The 23241-nt window shown below is 50.0% G+C and overlaps 2 protein-coding genes across 2 annotated transcripts; one reads left to right on the top strand and one right to left on the bottom strand.

Annotated features, from left to right (window-relative positions):
* Positions 1 to 84: 84 nt before the first annotated feature.
* On the bottom strand, positions 85 to 3247 carry LOC120658627. The gene is made up of 3 exons (XM_039936900.1): positions 3115 to 3247; positions 502 to 909; positions 85 to 394 (listed from the first exon to the last, which is right to left on the bottom strand). The coding sequence occupies exons 1-3, from the start codon at positions 3184 to 3186 to the stop codon at positions 380 to 382; spliced, it is 495 nt and encodes a 164-aa protein (XP_039792834.1). The 5' UTR covers positions 3187 to 3247; the 3' UTR covers positions 85 to 379.
* Positions 3248 to 7075: 3828 nt separating this feature from the next.
* On the top strand, positions 7076 to 9244 carry LOC120658543. The gene is made up of 3 exons (XM_039936802.1): positions 7076 to 7694; positions 7826 to 8185; positions 8278 to 9244. The coding sequence occupies exons 1-3, from the start codon at positions 7218 to 7220 to the stop codon at positions 8947 to 8949; spliced, it is 1509 nt and encodes a 502-aa protein (XP_039792736.1). The 5' UTR covers positions 7076 to 7217; the 3' UTR covers positions 8950 to 9244.
* Positions 9245 to 23241: the final 13997 nt, after the last annotated feature.

The following is a 23241-nucleotide window of genomic DNA, read 5'->3' as shown; positions in this document are numbered from 1 at the left end:
GAATAGCAGGCCTGCAATGCAAGAACGCGATCGATGCATTCCAAATAACAAGAGACCAGACACAGATAATCAGGACGCCTTGTTCTCCCATCACAAGTTTTTCTCCAACATTACGAAAATCCCTACAGCATCCCAGTAATCGAGAACAGACTCAGGTTCCAACCATGCAAAGAAAATCCCTACCACACTGTCACAGTAGACAGGCAAAGGCACCACACGGCCATTGACAGGGCCACTTCTGCGACCTAGCAGCTCGCCAGCTTCTAACACTACGAAAAGAGAAAAACATGATAGTTAAACGAAGATACTGCAGCCTGCAGGCATGCCCCCTCTGCAAGTGCCCTGTTCTCCCGGCGAAGCATCCTCCTCCTCTTCCTCCTCAAGCGAGGTGACGCTGGAAATAAGAAAATGACACCATGTTGTGCAGTGTTAGTGGCAGCAGCACACAAGAAAATCGATGAAGCCCAAGTCTGAGGAGTGAACGGATCGCACGCGACTCACCCTGACGGTGCGTGCGGACATGGCGAGGTTCGCGACGGAGGCGCCGGCGGCGGCCGCCCACTCGCCGTAGCCGCCCAGGTTCTCGTCGCCGAAGGTGAGGCAGTTGTGGAAGATGGACGTGATGCAGCACCAAGTGACGGCGGCGAGGGACCACGCGGCAAGAGGGGTCAGCCGCGCACTCGTGGAGGGCCTGAGGACGCGCGCGAGCAGGGCCTGCAGGAGCAGCGTCGCCGCGGCGAAGGAGGCGACGGTGACGGTGAGGCCGTAGCCGCCGGCGAGGAAGCACTGGGCGGAGGCGACGGCGGCCGGCGCGGCCTTCGCCGCCACCCTCAGCGCGAGCGTGGAGAACACGAAGACGACGTAGAGGAAGATGCTGTAGTTCCTCACTGCGCTGAGGAGCTTCTTCTCCTGAGTGGGGAAACTCGTAGCAGAGAGAAACAGGGAAGTTAGTGGCAACTAGAAGGTGGCCCGCGCTAATAGCGCGGGTAGCTATTTTTTTTTTTTTTTATTTTAAAATTTTTTTACATTGGCAGAAGAGATGTATTTGGTAATTTATTTATCTCTCGTTTGGTCTTGTTGAATACTATCTGCAACTTTCTATGCATAGGAATTCATATCAATCATTAAATTTTAGATCATTGACATGTGGGGCTCACATGAGTCAATGACATGTAGATCACGATGGTATATATCTAACTTTGGGATCTTTTAGTGGAACAGATTCTATTTTTATGTTGCTTTGTTATACATTATAGTTGCATATTTTAGTACTTTTAACCTGCAAAATCTTAATTTGAGGACTGAATTTAATTTTGGGTCACCTTGAATATGGATGCATATTGTACATATCTGTATTTATATGCCCACAGAATCGTGAATCTTTGTTGACCACCATCAGATTAGTTTGTATAACTGAAGGTCTTCAGCAATATGCAACATTTATGCCTGCCTGCCTTTTCTATTCTCCTTTTTCTAGTTTCCTTACCCATTCAACGTTGTTGCTTCTTTATCCTTTTCTATTCTCTTTCTCTATACTTTTTTAGAGGTATAAATCACATTTGTGTTCCGTGCCTAGTGTTTTTTCATGTATTTATAGAAGATTAGACAGGGATAACAAAGTTAAGAATTATTTATGCTATTTGATTCCTCACACGACTAAGTCTCTGATTTTTCCCAATGCTTTACTCTTCATCCCAGCGATTATTACTTGTATGGAACTATTTGTATGCCCACATAATCATGAATCTTCGTTGACCACCATCAGATTAGTTTGTATAACTAAAGTTTTTCAGGAATATGCAACATTTATGATGATAATCCTTGTTTGGAGAAAGCATTGATTCTTCGGTGGATATTTCTCTCACATTGATTGGCATGCATATTCATTGGCCCACACTGACAATCATAAAGGTGCTGATGGTCTTGCAATAGATTGCAATATCTGAAACTCTACGCATTGTCATTATTTTTTTCATCCCTATCTTGATGTTTGGTTGCTCTAGAAGAAATGGATTGATTGAGTTCAGCAATGATTTTGAGTAGAATCTAGTGTGCTTCATGCATCTGTATGTACTGCAGGACGTTCTTGAGACTCGAAAAGTTGTGATTTGGAATCTAGGGCTAAGACTATGGTGGCGCCGTAGTGCAGGGCGTTCCGAAGATTTTTGAAAGCAATTATCTCTTTCTATAGTACAAACACAATACAACTATGGTCGCGCTGTCACGCTTATGCTGCTGTCATTTTTTTTGTATCTTTAAAGAGGGTTAATGCAAGACATAGATGGTAACATGAGTTTTTATGTCATGCGACCTCTATATTTAACTTTAGTTGGATACAAACACTTTTGGGTAGTTTAGAATATTGCATCTTCACTAAATTAGACATGGACTCTGCCAATTTAGATGGCTAGATCTTCATTAAATCGAATGGTGTAAATCCTATACACAAATACTATGTAGATCTCCATTAAATTGGAGTATTTATTAACTTTATTTGGCATGAAACTCAAATTTGGGTATTTATTATTGCATTTGACCTATACTATTTATTTAGCTATTTTCCTTCTTAATATGCTTCTTAATAACTATACACATCAACAATAATTTTTTGTATTCTAATTCTTGCATTTTTCTATTTATTAGTCATATTCGATGCCAATTTTTTATATTTTAAATATTTAATTTAGCTATTCGGCTAATATCATTTTTATCGAGTGCTAATGCTATTTTTTTATAATTTTATAATTTCAAATTTGCCTATTTAGTATCTTTGGTTAAGTCCTAATTTCCTTATTTTTAAATTTCAAATTAAGCTATTTACTAATCAAATTCGGCAAGAATTATTTGTCATGTCCTAATTTTTCTTAATATTTTAAATCCGAAATTAGCTATTTTTAATCGTATTTAATATGGACTCTTGAGTTATATTGAACCGTTAGATCCTTATAAAATCCAACGGTGCAAATCTTTCTTTTTTTAAGATTAACGTGGGAATTTTTAGACCCTCTCGACGAACGTGGTGGCTTCTTTTAACATTACTTTAATAATATAATAGATGATTGAAGAACAAGAAGCCGAGGAAGGAAGAAGGCAGAGGTGATCCGAGAAACTAACTGCGGCGTCCTTCTCCTCCTTCGCCTGGTGACCCTCCATCTTGCGTGCAGCACCGACGATGGTGGCGCTCATCTTAGCATGAGACCCACACTACTACTCTGCTCTGCTTGCAGACTCAAACTGACTCCTTGGCTCTATGCAAGAGATGGGTAGACCTCAATGGAGCGGAAGGGCCTTTTATAGGCTTTTCGTGGCCATGGTCCATGCGTGGTCGTGGTTTCATTGTTCGTCTGGTGTCGATGTTTCATTTCGCGCTGACACGTGCCGCACGGAGATTTCACCTAGAGCAACTTGTTAATTAAACAGAATGTTATCTCATGTAACATGTAGCAACACCTTAATTAATGTTGTGCGTGGTTTTAACTTTTTAACATCTTTCCTCTCTGTCGCAAATCGTGCTGATTTGTCAGGCAACCGTGCCGCCCCACTTCATTTTTTTTAGGGAAAACTCCACTCCATTTGTCCTGGTGCGATCTGGTCATTTTGAACGCGGGCAGTAAAGCGGAAAAGAAAAGGAGCAATGCTTTGCACTTTGCAATCTGGACTCTCTGGAGTAGCCAGTACTAGCTGCAGCCCTAACTAGTGCAGCTTTGCCGCGGCATCCTCCTGTTTGAAAATGGAACACGACAACAGCAGCATGCACAAGGTCATAAGGAGACGGGCATGGACGCGCCCGCGCCGGTGGTCGGAGAAATGCGGTGCGCGCCGGCTACGACGCCGCGCTAGCTCTCCCTCCAACGGTTCACCGCAGGGCCGCGTTCGTGGCCACCTCGTCGAGCTCCGGCCAAGCCGGCAAGCGCCAAGGCTCTCGCTCGCATACCCCGGTCGTTGGGGCCAAGTCGTGCCCGTGTATTCGCCCCCGCTCGTCGTCGAGAAATTTGCCTCGGTAACGGAGTCCTCAAGAGGCCAGCCAACGCATTCAGCCCAGCGCGGCGGCGCACATCGAGCTTTTCAAGTCGTTGTGCGATCTGGGCTACGAGGTCCAACTCGTGGGCCGTCGTTAGGCTGCATACCACGAATAGTGGGCCTAGGAGCGATTTCATCCTGGGCTCTTGCTAAGCTCACCTTCATTCAGTGATGTTGTTGAGGGTGGCAGAAGAAGAGTGTGCAGTAGGCTTTGTGGGGGTAGCCATGGAGTGGGCCTACAGCCCATGATGCCATTGTGAAAACTCAGGCCCATTAACCACTAGGCAGAATGCCAGAATCTGTTCTCGATTTCCATTATAGGTTTTTCCTTGCGAAATTGTTGCACGTTTGTTTTTCACTGTTCAGGACCTCATCTCGATGATATTTGCCTTTTCGCCTTTAAATGCTTATAGATTTCGGCACTGGTAACTCCTTGTGGCCGCAACTTTCATCTGTCTGTGTCGAAATAGCACAGTATTTTTTTACGAACAAGCGTTTGCATGGATCGTCACAATCTGAATAGATCATCCCGAGCAACACTCCGCCGCTCCCAGTCACACATGCCGCCCCGCGACACGCCAGAAACCTAACGGGCTAACTCTCCAAACACCCGAGCACAACAAACAAACAAACAAAGGCTCTGTTTAGATTTTTACCCGTAAACCCTGTAAACGTAAAAAAAAGTCACATCAAATATTGGGACACATGCATGGAGTACTAAATGAAGTCTATTTACAAAACTTTTTGCATGGATGAGCTGTAAATCGCGAGACGAATCTAATGAACCTACTTAATTCATCATTGGCATATGTTTACTGTAGCAATTTAATGTCTAATCATGATCTAATTAGACTCATTAGATTCGTCTCGTAATTTACAAGCAAATTATGTAATTAGTTTTTTATTTCATTTAAATTTAATATTCTATGCATATAAGATTGTCATTCGATGTGATAGTTTTAGAATTTTAAATTTTACATCTAAACAAGGGATTGGCCTGGTGGTTTCTCTTATTTACGAGACTTCAAACCACACAAAGCGCAATTAATAAAACAGCGACGGCCTCCCGTGATCGCGGGGCGCGACACGATCTTGATGCCGCTCACGTGCCGCGGCCCCCCGCGCGGCGGCCGCGCCGAGCCCCCGGTCAAGGCGCCGCAGCGGCAGCGCAGGACAAACGCCGCGGCGAGCCGGCGACAGCCGACCGACAGCCTAACAGGCAGGTCAAAGCCCCCCGCGCCCACGTCATCATCCCGGCATGTATCACACGGTCACGCCACCACTGGCAGCCGAGCGAGCAGCCGAGCACCACCGCGCCGCGCCGGCCTGGACTGGCACTGGCCACCCTCTTGGAAGTGAGGGGGGAGGTCAGGGTCTCAGGGACGCCGCGCTGCCCGCGCGGCGCGAGCACGTGGACGTGCCCGCGGCCCCGGCGCGCGAGCGACAGGCGACAGCGTAACGGCAGCGCCCCCGGCTCGGCTCTCCTGCCGTGCGCGGCGGGCCGCGGCGAGGCCAACCGGACGGGCTCGGCCGCGCGCCCCCCTCGGGCACGTGGCCCGCGCGGCGCTTTTGGCATCTTCGCCGCCGATGCGAGGGGCGGGGGTGTGCGGTGTGCCCGTTGGTTGGCGCCACCAGAGCGGCCGCGCGGGTTGCCGCCATCCCTGGTTCGGGTCGGGCGCCCGCCCCGCCCCGTTCGGCGCCGTGCTGGGGTTGGGGAGGGCGGGTGGTGGCGCTGTCGCGAGCTCTGTGGGGCCGGGGAAAGCGATAGTTGCACGGTGGATCAGGGCGGAGGGGCCCGCCGCGGCGTGTTTAGATCCCAAACCCCTCTTAAATCCAAACTTTCCATCACATCTCCGTCACATCCAAACATTAAATATATTAAATGACCCATACATGAAATATTAAATATAGGTAAATAAAAAAACTAATTGCATAGTTTTGATGTATGTTGCGAGACGGATCTTTTGAGCCTAGATAGGTCATGGTAGGACAATATTTACCACAAACAAACGAAAAATGCTACAATGTGCTATAATGTTCGATGTGACTTTCTCCCATCTTTTACATGAATCTAAACACAGCCCCTGTGTGCCGAGCTGGGCGATCAGGCCATGATTTGAGAGCGAAAGGTGTTGGTAAAGCTGTTCGAAATTCTAGGGTTATAATATATCAGGAATATTGGTTGGTTGCTACTACCGCTGCTTTATTAAAAGCATTGCAAGTATAGTCGTCGTTTTGAATATCTCCAGTTCGGACATTATTGAACAGGAAGTGGCGGCCATTTTTCTCTGCTCTCGGGGAACAGTGCAAGTAGTACGGCGCATGATGCCCCCAAATCATGTTGATGAGTGCCATTTGCCAAACAGATTGACACAAATCCTACAGGTTTATACCATCACTAGCGCTAATAAGGTCCAAAAACCAAATGCCCTTCACATTCACCTACTCCCTCCACCCCTTGGCGTGGCGCCACACGCATGTACTACGTGAACCTCGCGAGCGCGAGATTTCCGAGGAAGAAATTTCAATCACAGAAGCTTAAACTTGGCAAAGCGCGCGATTCGCGAGGTACAAATTTGGACACGACAAGCTGGAAACCGCGAGGTGCAAATTTCGACGATACACGCTGCTGGAAATTAACCCGGTTTTTTTGGGTTCCAACCGTGCCCTCCCTTTCCAAATCCCAAGCCATTTCCTTTTTCAAATCCGTGTGTGAGAAACAAAAGCCGGAGCATCATCGGATCGAAATGCGAGACCTTTTTCTTTCGCTTGAGCTTCGGCAGCCTCCTCCGCCATTGTTCAAGTTCATGAACCGGCACGGCACCACCGTCGACACGACGAAAAGCACGGGAGCTCGGAGGTGTTCTTCTCTCTCCCCGCCTCCCGACATCCCATCTCGCGCTCTTTTGATCTTTTCCTTTCCCCCACCTGCGCTCTCACGTCAAACGGTTTCCCCCAACTCTCCTCCCCTCCACGGCTTTATCTTTTCCTCCGTCCCCTCCCCCTCCTCCCTTTCACTCCAACGCAACCGCGCGGTGAGCACCAACCCCCCCCCCCCCCCCCCCCCCCCCCCCCCCCCCTCTTCTACTCCACTCCTCGCCGCACTCCCCATGCCCTCCTCGTGAAGCAAACCAAATCACCTCTCTACATTACCGCTCCTCCCCCTAATCTTGGTCCCGGCGGCGGCATTGCGGGGTATGGAGAAGGAGAGGAAGCAGGGATTCTTCGCGGTGCTCAAGGAGGAGGTGGTGCGGGGGCTGTCGCCGGCGCGGTCGAGGGGGAAGTCCCCGGCTCCGGCGCGCAGCGCGTCGCCGCCGGAGAAGGTGCTGCAGCAGTACCTCGGGGAGCAGCTCATTGCGCGCTCCGGCAGCCTGCGCCCCGGCGGGGAGGCGCTCGCGCCGCTCATCGAGGGGCCCGACGCCGAGCGCCTCGCCGCCGGCGACCCCGACGCCGAGGAATCCGGCCGCCGGGAGGGGTTCGGGAACTGGGTGCGCGGCCACCTCACGCGCACGCCGTCCATGGCCTCCGCCGCTACCGGCCCCGGCGGATCAGGCGCCTCCTTCCGGCGGTCCGACCTCCGGCTCCTCCTCGGCGTCATGGGCGCGCCGCTCGCGCCCATCCCGTCCAAGCCGGCCGAACCGCTGCCCCTCCTCTCCATCAAGGGAACCCCCATTGTACGCCCGCTTCTTCACTCCCGTTCTCCCTCCCCTCCATTCGCTGGCTATGGCGTCGCTCCCACGAGATGCGGTCTGGGTCCGTGCATCTGGCACTCTTGGCTCACCACCCTGAGAAAATGCAATGGCAGGAGTCGTCGTCCGCGCAGTACATCCTGCACCAGTACACGGCGGCGTCGGGCGGCTACAAGCTGCTGCAGTCGGTGCGGAACGCGTACGCCATGGGCAAGGTCCGGATGGTGGCGTCCGAGTTCGAGACGGCGACGCGCGTTGTCAAGAACCGCGGGCCCACCGGCCGCGGCGCCGCCGCCGTCGAGCAGGGCGGCTTCGTGCTCTGGCAGATGGCCCCCGACATGTGGTACGTCGAGCTCGCCGTCGGCGGCAGCAAGGTCCACGCCGGCTCCAACGGCCGTCTCGTCTGGCGCCACACCCCCTGGCTCGGCGCGCACGCCGCCAAGGGCCCCGTTCGCCCCCTCCGCCGCGTCCTCCAGGTCCCAGCATTTCTTCCAAACCGCACTTCCTCTTTCTCCGCCTCGAGCAAATCACCTCACGATCCCATTTCCTTTTCCAACTTGCAATGCAGGGCCTGGATCCGCTCACCACGGCTGGGCTGTTCGCGGAGGCGCGGTGCGTGGGCGAGAAGAAGGTGAACGGCGAGGACTGCTTCATCCTGAAGCTGACCGCCGACCCGCAGACGCTGAAGCTCCGCAGCGAAGGGCCGGCGGAGATCATCCGCCACGTTCTGTTCGGCTACTTCAGCCAGCGCACGGGCCTGCTCGTGCAGATCGAGGACTCGCACCTCACCCGCATCCAGCCGCACGCCGGCGGGGACGCCGTGTACTGGGAGACCACCATCAGCTCCGCCCTGGAGGACTACCGCCCCGTGGAGGGCATCATGATCGCGCACTCGGGCCGCTCCGCCGTCACACTGTTCCGGTTCGGCGAGGCCGCCATGAGCCACACCAAGACGCGGATGGAGGAGGCCTGGAGCATCGAGGAGGTGGCCTTCAACGTCCCCGGACTGTCCATGGACTGCTTCATCCCGCCCGCCGACATCCGGTCGGGCTCCGTCGGCGAGGCCTGCGAGCTGCCGTCCCAGTCCCACGGCGAGCGCGCCAGAATCGGCGCCGTGCACCCCTCGCGCGTGGCCGCCATGGAGCGCGCCCACGCCCACCCCCACCCCCACAGCGCCAATGCCAGCGTTGCCGGCGCCGGCGGCCGCGGCGAGAAGATCATGTGGAGAGTGGAAGTGTGAAGAATCGCATGCATTTAGTTAGCAGCAGCAGCAGCAGCGCTAGAGAATTGAACCGAGTCCAATCTGTTCATACTAGAGTTTAATTTTCCGCAGCCCAATCATCAACCAGTCCATCAGATCACTAACCTGTTGCATCTAGAGCTGGTTTAGATTTCTGTAAATAGGAGCATAAACGATCCCAGCCCTGGCCGGTCTGGATGAATCTTTTATCCTCAGAATGCAGAAGTTTTAGCTCTGTAGCCTGTACCGATCGTCGATCGAGGTCTCTTCACAATTGGCACTTTGACAGCTGATACCTGATTCCTCGTACTAATGCTCAATCTGTGCTTTGCGCCGGCCTCTGCGAACCTCTCCAAAAGAGGGGAGACGGGCTCTCCCGGGTTTACTTGTACGAAGACAACAGGTTTGGATCTTGCTTGCAAGCTACTAACCCATTAGCACAAAGCACCTAGCAGCATTGGATGCTTGGGAGTTGGGAGCGGATCACACTGATCGCCAACGCGCTTGTCCTGGCGCTGGCGGTCTCCCTCCGTTTCAGCTTGCTCATGCCCGACCCAGCAGCGAATCTGGGCCGTGTTTGGTTGAGGCTGTAAAAAATTCCGCCAAAACTTTTTAGTCTTTGATCACTATTTTAGAGTATTAAATGAAGTTTAATTACAAAACCACCTCCACAATTCTCTGTGTAAATCGCGAGACGAATCTAATGAGGCCTTCGACCGCGCGATTAGAGGATGGTACTGTAGCATCATTGTAGCAAATCATCAGTTAATTACCGTCATTAGATTCATCTCAAAAAATTACATCCATCCCCAAAAAGATTTTACAAATAGACTACATTTAACACTCCATGCGGACGTTTGTTTTTTTAAAAATTTGATGGGACAGTTTACCAAACACGGCCTTGCTCTCCCCTCCCATCACATTCAGGACCTCCTGGCTGGACCAACCAGTCAACACAGTTACTCAGAGCAGGGAGGGCCCAGTTTCAGACCATGGCATGACGACGTGATTCGGGTTTGTTTGGCTCGGGGACTTTTGAAATTTTTTTCAAAAGTCCCTATCACATCAAAAGGAATCTTACTATTTTATAGTATTAAATAAAATCTGTTTATAAATGTTTTTTGACAGCTGAGTGCTTTTTTCGCGAGACGAATCTAATGAGCCTAATTAATCGATGATTTGCTACAGTGATGCTACAGTAACCATTCGCTAATCATAGATTAAGATACCTCATTAGATTCGTCTCGCAGTTTAGCCCCAGAGTTCTGCAGTTAGTTTTATAATTAATATTTATTTAATACTTTTAAATACTAAAAAGTCCCTATGACTTTTTTGAAGTCCCAGTTTCTAAACAGCTCCGAAACTGGCATCGCAGGTGGCAACGGCATCCACCGTGCCGGCCTTTATTTTCACCTTTCTGGACCAAGGACCGCGAGGGCGACCCGACCTGCACTGCACCACACACTATTAGACTTGCTTGGTTCCACAGTCTTTTTTAAGTCCCTATTTCATCAAAAAAAAATCTTACTATTTTCGAGTATTAAATAAAATCTGTTTATAATTTTTTTGACAGCTGAGTGCTAATTCGCGAGACGAATTTAATGTGCTAAATTAATCCATAATTTGCTACAGTGATGCTGCAGTAACCATTCGCTAATCATAAAATAATATATCTCATTAGATTCGTCCCGCAGTTTAGTCTAGATTTATGCAGTTAGTTTTATAATTAATCTTTATTTAATATTTCTTAATACAAAAATTCTCTTTAATGTGACACGGACTAAAATTTAGCCCCTCAAACCAAACAACCCCTTAGGCTATCTGCACTCATGTTCCTCTATATTCTTCCTCTAAAAGAAATATTCTATCCCGGTCACCAAGATTCTCTACTCTATCTCCAGTTTTTTCACATTCATCCATACTCTATATCTCCCTCTATACCAATTACCTAGTGCGAGACCCAAGCGTCAGGTTTCTCTCTCTTTTTTTAATTTCACACGTCGCCCTCCCTTTCCGTTCTCTCCTCTGCCTTCTCCGCCAGGGTCTCCTCTGCGACGCGCAGGGTCCGGCCTCCTGCTCCCATGGCGTGCGGCCGGGCGAGGAAGCCGGGCACGCGGTCTGGCGTAGGCCGCGGCGCGCGGCCGAGCGGAGCCCGCGGTGCGCGGCCGGGCGAGCAAGCCGAGCACGCGGCCGGGGATGCGACACACGTGTCTCCGGCCTCCTGCTCCCATGGCGCGCGGCCGAGAGGAGACGGCTGTAAGGATCACCGGGGGTGTCCGATTCTAGAGGGGAGGAGGTGAATAGGGTCGCTAATCGCTTTCTATCCTAGGGCTCAATCTATTTGCATGAGATAAACCTAACATGTCCTACACATGCTAGTTATGACTAAGGTTTATCTATACTACTCTACTTACCTCTAAAAGACTTGCAACCTATAGCCAATCCTAATCAAACTAACTAGGAAAGTAAAGGTACGCAAGATAGAGTAAATGTGGAAACGTAATACGATAAATAAAGAGGTAAAGGAGAGAATATGCAAACTCATGTGAAGACACCAAGACACGATTTAACGTGGTTCGGTTAGGACACCAAGTCCCTCCCTACGTCCACGGCCACTTGTCCAACACAAACAAGTGTGATGCCGAGTCTCTCCGCTTGATCACCGTCTTGCGTTCGCCACCAAGGCTCCCGGCAAGCAAAGGCTAAGTGACCCCAAGTCACCAAGACAAGGCCACCGCCACCGTCTCTCTCGAAGCGTCACCCACGGCACCATCTTCACTATCGGAGCTTCTCACCAAGAGGGGTCTTCTTCCCCGCACAAAGTGTCGTTGCCTCTCCACACCAAGTCGGAGGGTCACACGACGAGTACACAAGATGCTTGCCGCAGCAAGACTTTCACTCAAGCTAGTTCTCTCAAGTACTAAGCCTAATCAAGCACTAAGCACTCTCACAAGTGTGCTTAAGCCTATATGATGTATAATGAAGCTCTAAGGTGGTTGGAGGTGTTCTTCAAGTGTAGTAGGCTTCAGCAACTCCAGCACACACAAATGACCCGGCCTTGGGGGTATATATAGGCAGCACAAACAAATATAGCCGTTGGAGAAAAGCTGCTAGAAAAATACTTAACGCCGGTTAATCCGACGCACCTCCAATAGCCATCGTCGGTTCAACCGGTGATACTAAACTGTCCGCCTAAAAAACTAGCCATTACGTGTACGAGCAATCAACCGATGCTGCGTCGGTTTAACCGGTGAGTGTACTTGTCCTGTGAACTCTAAAAAACCAACTCTCTGGACAACTGCACCGACGTTCACCAAGACCTAATCGTCGGTTCATCCGGTGTATAGATCTTGCCTCAGCTTCTGGATCCATTGCACCGACGTATTCAACTTCCCTAACGTCGGTTCAACCGGTGAAACCAAAATTCCTGGTGTGCTCCAAGTCAATGCACCGACGTATGTGATTTTCTCAGCGTCGGTTCAACCGGTGATACTAAAGTATCTCTGTCTTGATTTTTTTGACTTAGATTTCTTCACGGTCTCTTCAATTCTTATCCTTTGGACCGAAGCGGAACCACCGTAGGGGCGGCCCTTCGGGCCTAGGTACGCCTATCTTCTCTTTGTCATCACTTGAACCTAAAAGCCTGAGAATGTTCATCTTAACAATCATATTAGTCCAAGTGTTGTGTGTGTCATCAATCGCCAAAACATTATATTGAAATATGGCATGAGAGGCCATTTTCGCTACAACCGCGGCGAGCGTCCCTCCTCCCTCCTCTCCCATGGCGGCGACCAGATCCTTCCTCGCGGCGGCGCCACTCACCATGGCGGCGCATCCTCCCTTCCCGAGCTCGCCGGCGGCCAGCTCCGCGCGGATCCGCGGCTCTCCTCCCTCCTCCGTCCTGGTGGAGCTCCCTTCCGCGCCGCTGGCTGGATCGAACCTCCTCTTCACCCTTCCGAGCACCGAGAACCAGCGGGGCGGCGGCGGCGGCGGAGGCCCTGCGCGGGGCGGCTGCGGACGCGGAGGGCCGCGCCGGGGGGGGGGGGCAGAGGTGGGCGCGGACAACCGACGCCGACCTCCTCCTCCTCGCCGGCGCCGCGCCTCACGCTTCGCCTCGGCCTGCCGGGCTCCGAGTCCCCCGACCGCGAGGCGCCGCGGCGCTCTCCCTGGGCCCGCCGGCCGCCGCGCCACGCGCGGAGCCCCCTCGCCGTGCCTCCCAGTCGCGCTCCGGCTGCGCGGGGCCAAGAATTCGGATCCGGCGCGGTGACCTGTTGTGGCGGCCGGATTCGTCCTGACGTCGGCTCGCCGGGCAGCGGCTCCTCGCCGGGCGCAGCGGGCTCGACCTCCACACTTGCCGGCGGCGGATACAGCTCGTCACTGCCGTTCTCGTTCTCCCTATCCTCTCTACTCGTCGCCGCCAGTCGCCGCGCACGCTGCCGCTCCAGCACCGAGCTACAGTCCCGGCCCGCCAATGTTCCCATGGCTGTTACACCCGCGTATGCGCGGACGTCCTCCATGCACGCTTGGAATCCCGGATCTGCTTTCGTCCGCAATGGTACCATAGGTCTTAGAGGACGCCGGTGCAGCGAAACGGCACGCTATCGTGCACTGGAGGACGGTTTACCATCCCCCAGTGCGGATAGCCTTAGTGCAGTTCATGCGTGTTTTTGTCTGAAAAAAAAGGTTTTGGATGTAGTCCTTTGCATCCGCCATAGAGATTCAGGTTTTCATTTCTCCTCGTGGTTATGGAGCGGCCAAACGGCTGGGCATCTGTTCGACTGTTCCAGTGTTCGAGTGTTCCAGCGTTGGGAGTTTGGGACAGGCAGAGAGCCAGAGACAAGGGGGAAGCGAAGACGCCGGGAAGCAGCCGCTGAGAGCCCTAGCCACGCCACTGCGAGTCTGCGGCGACTACAGGAAGTCAGCTGCTGGGGTTGCCCCGTCCGCTCGGCGCAGAGCGAATTATTGTGGCCTCGGGACGCGCGCGCGCTGCCCGGATTGGTGACTCGCATGATGATGCTGCCCTGTCTGTCTCGCGCGACCTGGATCGGTGAATTTCGCCACGGTTTCACCTGGCGTGTGTTTAGATTGCTAAACTTCTCCAAACTTTTCAAACTTTCCATCACATCGAAATCACATCGAAACATTAAATATAGCAAATAATTCATGCATGTAGTACTAAATGTAGTTAAATAAAAAAACTAATTACATAGTTTTGATGTACGTTGCGAGACGAATCTTTTGAGTCTAGTTAGATCATGGTAGGATAATATTTAACACAAACAAACGAAAAGTACTACAGTGTACTACAGTGTCTGATGCGACTTTTTCTACCACCAATTTTGGCAATGTTTTTGCGTTCCCGGAACGAACAAATCCAGCACTGTGGTTACACAGGTGTCAAATGCATCTCAAGCTCAAATAATGCAATCTCAGGTGCAAAATATAAGACCGGTTCAGGGAAATTGCAAGTTGCTTTCTTCTAAAAAAATTTTCATGCACAACTTGCAATGCAGGTTGCCGAGGTTCACGACAGCAGCACATGAAACTGTTCCGGCACGTGGAATGGGTCGGTCACATTGTCAGCTGCAGGCTGAACCAGTACGTGCATCTCGGAGTATTTCAGTATTCCTCGGCAGGGTCAGCTTGCACAGTAGTAGTTTTTTGAGGGACCTCACAGCTGAAGCGAAATGTGAGTCTCATGGGTCAAGTGGAAGCAGTCTGTGTCAAACCTCCCTTTTGATGCCGGAGTTGACTTGCGAGACGGGAAAGCGAAGGTTTGACATGGCCACTTGGGTGCTGCTGCTGCGAGCAAAGCCGGAAGTGCTTGTTCCAGGCTGCCGTCCACTCGCTCTCCCAGTGGAGTATTTGGTAGAGTATCAAACTACTTGTCTAGTGCAAACATCTTTTGACTAATTTGTAGGCTCTTTTGCTAAACAGAAATCCTAAGCACAAAACACACAAAGAGCAGCATGCATATCATTCCTTTTTCCAAAAAAAAAACTACGAACCCTAACCACGCTTGGCGCTTGGTGCGCCTTTCCTTGCCTGGGCCAGCTCATTGATTGGTCTCCATTTCCAGGGCAAACGTAACAGCACCAACTCCTGTCTCTTGTATTCAATTGCCACGCCCCCTCCCCTTTCAGTCCCCTCGTGTGCCGCCTTGCCGCCAATCGATGGCAATGCACACTCGATCCTGCACGGCTAGTAGTCTTGCAGAGTAGGAGTACAAGGTGGTGAATGTGACAGCCCAGATATTTAATTAGCTAATCTAGAGTTATTAGCATCAAATCATGCATCATTAAATGAAATTTTACACATGAAATGACGAGTTCTTCAAATCAAAGTTTATAAATACTTAAAATATCTTTCAAATTGAAACAAATGGGTTTTAAAAATGAATTTTAAATCGTTGCTCAAATGAACTTTTGCCAAAAACTAAAGTTATAGAGTTTTAAATGACGAACAACTTTCGTGTTCAAAGTTTTTCGAGTTGCCACACGAAAATGGGAGAAAAATTTAGATTTCAAAGTGTATAGGACATTTTCAAATGCACTCAAGCTTCAAATTTTATCTTTCAAAAGACGCCTCAAATGAAAAAGTGCCTAAAACGAAAGTTGTAGATCTCGAAATTTTAAGTAAGTTTGATATTCAAAAGTTTTTCATTTGACCTTTGGAATAGGGAGAAAAATTTAGTTTACAAACTGGAATTTGGAACTTCGAGTTATTTACAGAACTGCCCTCACCTCCATCTCCCTCTCTCCTTCCTCTCTGTTTCTCACCGTGAAGATGTCGTTCGCCGCCGGTGCGGCCACTGGCCGCCGACGCGTCGCGCCCCCAGCCGAAACCGCCTTCCCCGCCCCCGGTTTGCCCCCCACACCGGCATCCCTGGCACCTCGTGCGGCTGCCGCGCGCCCCCGGCGCCCCTCCGTGCGACACGCCGCCGAACGCCGTCGTCTCGCCGTCGTCGCTCTAGACGTTAGAGCCACACGCGTCGCCTCGTCTAGCATCTCGCCGCCGCTCAAGCCGTCCCAATCCATTCGGGAGCCAAGTCCGATTTCTTCTCTCAGCTTCGCCTTTTCCAGAGCCGAGCTTCTCTCCCCGTCGCCCAGAGGCGCCGCCGCCTCCGCCATGGCCGCCTCCCCGTCGAGTTCCTTGCTCCGCCTCTCTCTCAACCACGCCAGCCACTCAGCCACCTTCCCTTCCTCCTCCTAAAGCCCACCAACCCGGTCCCTCACCGCCCAGGCTGCCGGAACACCTCCCGCTGCCGCCAAGGTTGCCGCCGCCCCTAGCCCGCCGTGGAGACCCCTCCTCCGTCCTCTCTCGACCCGAGCCACCCCTGGAAACGGGTCCCTCTTGGCTCGCTGGTCCTCCTTGGCCCAATCCCGCCACCCCTTGCCCGTCGGAGCGGCGACGCCGCCGCCCGCCGCCGCCGCCTGGAGCAGAGCTCCATGGCCGGCCCCCGTCCGACCACCCTCTCTAGCTCCAAAGCCATCAGCAGGTTTGCCCCGATCTCCTCGTGCCCCTGCCCCTATTTCCCCTCGCCGCCGGCGAGCATAGCTCGGCCGAGCCGGCCGGCCCATTCCGCCCCTCCCCTGTTTCCCGGCCAAGGTCCAAAACACGAGTTCCCAATTCTTTTTAGGGGTCCTTCTGCAAAACACAGGGGCCTAAACATAATATTAGTTTTGTTTTTAAATTTTTGCAGTAAACTTGGAAATTCAACTAAAAATCGTAGAAAAGTCCTAAAATAGAAAATGAAGACTTTTTGGAATCCTTATCAAAATCTCTACAATCTGGTGTTAATTCCAGGCAAGTCCCGGAGCATGTCCTATCTATTTTAAATTTATGCAACTTATTATGTTCCTATTATGTATCTGTGCATTTACGTTTACAAGAGTTGACTGGAACCTTAGGTGCATGATCCTAGGCACCCAGGTACTGTTTACTAGAAGTTAAGTGCGAGTAGATGCCGTGCTAATTAGGACCAGTAAAAGTCGAGTGGTTTCCTGCCGCTCGCGAGATGATAGGTTCTCTACTACATACTGCAGAATATAAGGTCTACGGGCGGGGTTAGGGTACTATGTTTCTGGATGAGACCCCGTCTGTTTAGTGAAGAAAATGCTAAGGCCGCAGTGTGTGGTAGTGGTGGTTAAGCGTTTGAACGTACTAGACACATGCCGAGAATATGGTAATCGGTAAGCTTAAGTAGTGGATTGAACCGAGGCCGGAACATACCTCCCCACTGTTTTGACTTTGGTCTCATCTGGGATGACGGGTGCAGAGCCGGGCTCTGTAGTCGAGGGCGGTGGGCTTGTTCCATGAAGCGGAAATTGAAGGGAAAAGTTGCATGTGTGACTCTGAGAGTAACCACGTGACTTGTGTTTAGATCTGCCTGGCCAGGTTAACAAAATCGATTCGAATCGTTCCGCCGCTCACGGACAATGAGACTGCTTAACTCTTTTATCATATATAGTAAGAAGTGGAAGATGATGATGATGATAAATATGGCTGGTTGGATGATGAAAGATAATTATTTTTATCATGTATGCTATTGGATAGATACTCATTTAGAATGGTTAAATGAACTAGAACCTGAAAGCTAAAAACTGAAATTAAGGATATACTCTTATTGTTTTTCGGCAAAACAAACCCCTCAAACCAAAAGCCTTGCATGTCTAGATAACAGACTATGTATACCCTTAGTCGGGTAAGCCTTGCTGAGTATTAGTATACTCAGCCTTACTTGTGGCTTTGTTTTTCAGGTGGTACATCTGAGGATGTGGTTGATGTCATATACGGGCTTCATCATGACGTCTTGCTCGTTACTAGACTATCGTTCATTTTCCGCCACATTTGAACTCTGGTGCACTTTTATAAATTTAAATTCAATTTGTAATAATAATTTAGTTTCATACTCTGTATTGTAAATTTTGCGGAATATTACGTTCTCTGAACTGCTTTGTCGATCCTGTTTCAAGTGGTTTAATCGGGATTTTACCCTACAGCACTGCCGGATTACTCCGTTTTAAGTTTGTATTAATCCTAGTTGCCGTTTCGGTAATGGTTAGCGCACTTAAACCGGATTAATTTAGGCGGGACTCACACAGTGAAAAGGACAGGCAACTGCCTGTATAATGACGGTCCAACGCATGCTAATCCTGCTTGCTGCAATCATACGGTCGTCTTGCACCCTTGCCCATTTTGATCAGCGTGCCTAATCTGAGCTCCGACATGTTGTCTAGTTCCTAAAAGGCTACAAATCTGCAGCTGCCTTTGGGGGCGTTTAGTTCCAAAAAAGTTTCTATAGTATCCGTCACATCGAATTTTTAGACACATGCATGAAGTATCACGTGTAGTTGAAAAAAAATAATTAATTACACAGTCTAACTGATTATCACGAGCTGAATCTTTTAAATCTAATTAGTCCATAATTAGACATTATTTATCAAGTAACAACGAAATATGCTACAGTACCAAAACCCAAACTTTTTCACCAACTAAACACACCATTTGTTTTGTTTATCCACTAGTCTATTAACCCGGGCTCCCGCACGGGATAATTAAAATAAAAATAAGAATGAAGTCAATAATTATAATTGTCTATCTCATATTCTTTTTATCTATTAAATATTCTAACACATACTCTAAAATATATATTTATCATTATGTAGTTACAATAGATTTTATTTTGCATCACACCTGAAGCGCCCCGACCCGAAGATCAAGGCTAAACCATGTATTAATTACCGAATAAAGTCTCCGGCATAATACATGTTACATCAAGTGGAGTCCAGAGTCATACAGAGCTTTATTTAACACGTACATGAGGAGTAAAGTGACAACACAAAGCTACACAGAACAACCATAGGATAACAACTAGCATAGCGACATGCAGGACTAGCTCTTCATCCATCACGGCTCCACTCGATCAGCTTGGGTGTGGACACGATCTACTCGTAGTCTTCTGGCACAAAGTCAGGATCCTCTGGAGAAAAATCAACAGGGGTGAGTACAAAAGTACTCAGCAAGCTCCACCTCACCCTACGGGAGGGGACTGACATGCACGACACATAATAAGCACATTCTACTAACAATGCAACTAATGGTATGCAACTCTTTCCCGACACAACCCACAATAGGTAGCTCACTAGTTGTCATGACCACACCGTAGCCTGTCCATACCGTGGACACGGACCATTCGAATGGATTATACACTCTGCAGAGGTCGTACACTGTACCCACACGCTCGGCTGTCCGAACGGACAACCGACATAGCCGACACCCAGCCGTGGTCACGCCCCAGCCCGGCCGCACAAACCCTCGGGCCCTGACCCCAATGGTCTATACCCGTAAACCATCCCTGCGACCGTCAGGCTAACCAGTGGGATTAGGCTAAGTCCGGCCCATACCGGAACCTGTGGTCGTACTAAAGTAAGCTATGTGAGATGTCAAAACAACTCGGTCCTTATGGTTCACCAGGGCAGCAACCATCCCTCAACATGTCAACTCGAGCCTACCACCACGGTAGCACTCACCTGCCAGTCTACCACTACGGTAGCGCCGGCTCCAGCATACCCAGCTGCCCTGGTCTTAGCCAGATCCCTTCGTATCCTATTCTCAGTTCTGGATATGCATGACTACTCAGATGCATGCATGAGCACACTCAATCACTCAAGTACTGGTATATGTAATCGATCCTAGACCCAGACTACAGCTATCCGTCCTCACATGGATGCAACCGCTCATGTAGGGGTCGATGAAACTTGCCTTCGCTTGCGTACGCGTCGTCGTCGGCGGCTTCCTGCTCGTGGTACGGGTCTTCTGGCTCCTTGGCGGGCTCCTCCTTGGTCACTCCGTGATCTACGGGCGAGAACGGCACAACCGGCAACAAACACAAGCAAGCAATAAGCTCAAATGGAGATGAAAATAGGAGGAAAAAGAGTTACGTGAAAAGGAGTTGATATGAAGGAGATTTTGAGTTTATAGTATTGATTGGTAGAATGATTTGGATTAAGTGCTCACGGCATGGGGGTGTTTTGGGCCTTTATTAGTGGAGTTAATGGTCGGGGGAGCTGCCTGCCATCTCACCTTGGCGCGGAACAGCTCGAGGAAGAGGATCAATTGTTGGAGCTTCGTTTCGTGAGTGAGTTGGGCTCGGGAGGAGTGGTTCAGCTAGCAGAGCGAAGTGGTTCGGTGTGCTTGGGCTGGTGACGGGGCTCGTCACGGCCTTGCTCCTTTTATAGGCGAGGAGAGCAGCAGCGGTGTTACGCAAGGACGACGACGGCGTGGGCTGTGGCAGCTCGTCGTCAACGCGAATAGTGGCAGCGCTGAAGGCGCGGGCGTCGAGGCGGCAAAGCCGGCGGGGGCGCTGCAGCGGCGTGGGCGAGGTGGGGACGTGGGGGTGGGCGGCATGGTGTGGTGCCGGCGGCAGTGCGCGGTCCCGTCGTGGGGCCGGCGTGTCGCGCGTGCGCGAGCGAGGGCGAGCGGGTGAGGCGGTTCGGCGAAAAAAATCTCGGCCGGCACTGTGCGTGGCGACCCCGATTTTTAGTGAGGTGGGTGCTGCCATGACGGTCTTTTCAAGGTCAATAGTGTGGGTACTCTGTGGCTTCCAGGGAATGATGAAGTTATGACAAAGGAGGTAGGTGCTGTCATGATTGTCTGGGAATTGTGGCATGATACGGTGACTCGAGAGGCTTTTATGAAGACGATATGATTTTTGTCGGAGGTGCAAGCATGCGTATGCTGGTTACTAGAGCGAACGAATGTACTATCAAAAGGCAAGATTATAAAATAGTTTGCCTAGTAATTATGTAATACCTCATACGATGTTAGTATTATTTTACGTTACTAGTTTAATTGCAACATAAGTTTTATTTTGGAATTTGAGATGACCCTACTAAGTTGAGGATCTACACCAACTCACTTCAGAGTCGGTCAGCTTCTAGTTACTTAGTGTACCAGGTCATTTTGACGGCAGAGCCGCCTTTTGCTTCCGGGAGGCAGAGCCTACCAACAGATGAAGCTGGCTTCCGGGTGGCAGAGCCAACCTTCGATGAAGCCCAAACCCTTTTGTGATCCCGGGTGGCAGAGCCAACCTTCGATGGATCACAACTTATACACTAAGTACTTAAATTTAACCGGGAGACTAACACTTATAAAAACGCTTACCTTATTGAAGCAACAAAGGAACACACACCTAGCACAATCTACCTATGCTCACTTCTACCATGCCCTTGGATGTGTGTGGGATGGAGTGGAGTAGTATGGCATGGCAAGGGGTGGCACCCTCCTTATATAGGCACCCATACCCTCTTGGATGAGTGACACTTGTCACACTCTAAGAAGTTCCCTACAAATATCTAAGTTCCCTATAAATATCTAATTCTAGAAAATTCTAAATTTTACCATGGCAATGAAAATATCCTAACCTTCTTGTCTTCTTATGATTCTTGTGGAACATTCTAGAACCTTGTCATGGTGAGCAAAATTACGCCATGGTTTATCCTTATTTTTATAGAACCTTCTAGAAATTTGCATTATAAATTTCAACACTCCCCCTTAATCATGATGAAAACTGGGATGTTACAAACCTACCCCACTTAGGTTGAATCTCGTCCCCGAGATTCAGCTTCACCACTAAAGAGACTGGGAAACTCGGCTCGGAGCGCGTCTTCTCTCTCCCAAGTTGCTTCTGCTTCCGAATGCCTGCTCCACTGAACTCGGCAAATCCTGACTTCTGAGTTGCGGGTTCTTCTCGTCACAGTGTCCAGAATTTTTACTGGTACCTCGTAATATCTGAGATCATCCTGCAGGTCGATTGTCTCTGGGGCCACTTGTTCTTCTGGTACTCGCAGGCACTTTCTGAGTTGGGACACATGGAATACATCGTGTACATCTGACATCTCTGCTGGCAACTGAAGCTTATAGGCTACCGCTCCCACTTTCTTGATAATTGGGAAAGGTCCAATGTAACGTGGAGCCAACTTTCCTCGTACCTGGAATCTGCGTGTGCCGGGAATTGGGGAAAACTTTAAGGTACACATAGTCTCCAACTTCGAAGCTGAGAGTACGTCTTCTTTTATCGGCATAACTTTTCTGGCGGGATTGAGCTGCCTTTAGATTCTCTCTGATTTCTGCTATCTTGTCTTCTGCTTCTTTAATAAAATCTGGGCCCTCAATAATGCGGTCACCGACTTCGGTCCAGATGAGAGGTGTGCGACACTTCCTCCCGTAGAGGGCTTCAAACGGCGACATCTTTAAGCTTGACTAGTAGCTATTGTTGTAAGAGAACTCTGCATATGACAAACTGTCTTCCCAATTTTTGCCATAAGTAAGAACACTGGCTCTTAGCATGTCTTCAAGGATCTGATTAACTCTTTCGGTCTGGCCATCAGTCTGAGGATGATAGGCTGAACTGAAGTCCAACTTTGTACCAAGTGCTTCGTGTAACCTGCTCCAGAATCTCGAAGTGAACTGGGTGCCTCTATCTGACACAATCCTCTTAGGTACTCCATGCAGCTTCACAATACGCTCAATATATAATTTGGCTAATCTATCACCTCCATAAATGGTACGCACTGGGATGAAGTGTGCCACTTTAGTGAGTCGGTCAACAATCACCCAAACTGAGTCATGACCGTTCTGGGTTCTTGGTAGACCGGTGATAAAATCCATACTAACTTCATCCCACTTCCATACTGGGATCGGCAACGGCTGGAGTAATCCACTAGGCTTCTGATGCTCTGCCTTGACTCTTTTGCACACATCACAATGAGCGACGAATCGAGCGATATCCCCCTTCATACCATTCCACCAATACTTCTCCTTAAGGTCCAGGTACATTTTCGTAGTGCCGGGGTGAATGGAATAGGCTGAATTATGGGCTTCATCCAAGATGGTCCTGCGGAAATGACCTTGCTTAGGCACACATAATCTCTTCTTGAACCACAAGACTCCATCTTTATCTACTCTGAAATCTGGGGCTTTGCCTTCACTGTTGCGACCTTTAATCCATACCAATCTTTTATCCTCCATTTGAGCTTCCTTTATCTGATCATCCAGAATGGGATGGACACTAAGGTTATAGTTGCAAGAGTGGCGTACAACCCTTAGGTTCAACTTCCTCATTTCTTCACTCAGCTCTGGGGCTTGTGTGACTAAGTGATGGCAATATGCTTTACGACTGAGCGCATCAGCCACCACATTAGCCTTTCCAGGGTGGTAATGAATTTCTAAATCATAGTCTTTGATCAACTCCAACCATCTTCTCTGTCTAAGGTTGAGGTCTGACTGGGT

The sequence above is a fragment of the Panicum virgatum genome, chromosome 2N (assembly GCF_016808335.1).
Source record: "Panicum virgatum strain AP13 chromosome 2N, P.virgatum_v5, whole genome shotgun sequence".
Classification (NCBI taxonomy): Eukaryota; Viridiplantae; Streptophyta; class Magnoliopsida; order Poales; family Poaceae; genus Panicum; species Panicum virgatum.
This window is presented reverse-complemented; position numbering and strand designations above follow the sequence as displayed.

Coding starts and splice junctions, on each gene's coding strand:
- LOC120658627 (XM_039936900.1), bottom strand. CDS start 3,186: ATGAGCGCCACCATCGTCGGTGCTGCACGCAAGATGGAGGGTCACCAG. Junction 910..3,114: donor AGGAGGAGAAGGACGCCGCA/GTTAGTTTCTCG, acceptor TTCCCCACTCAG/GAGAAGAAGCTCCTCAGCGC.
- LOC120658543 (XM_039936802.1), top strand. CDS start 7,218: ATGGAGAAGGAGAGGAAGCAGGGATTCTTCGCGGTGCTCAAGGAGGAG. Junction 7,695..7,825: donor CCATCAAGGGAACCCCCATT/GTACGCCCGCTT, acceptor ATGCAATGGCAG/GAGTCGTCGTCCGCGCAGTA. Junction 8,186..8,277: donor CCCTCCGCCGCGTCCTCCAG/GTCCCAGCATTT, acceptor CTTGCAATGCAG/GGCCTGGATCCGCTCACCAC.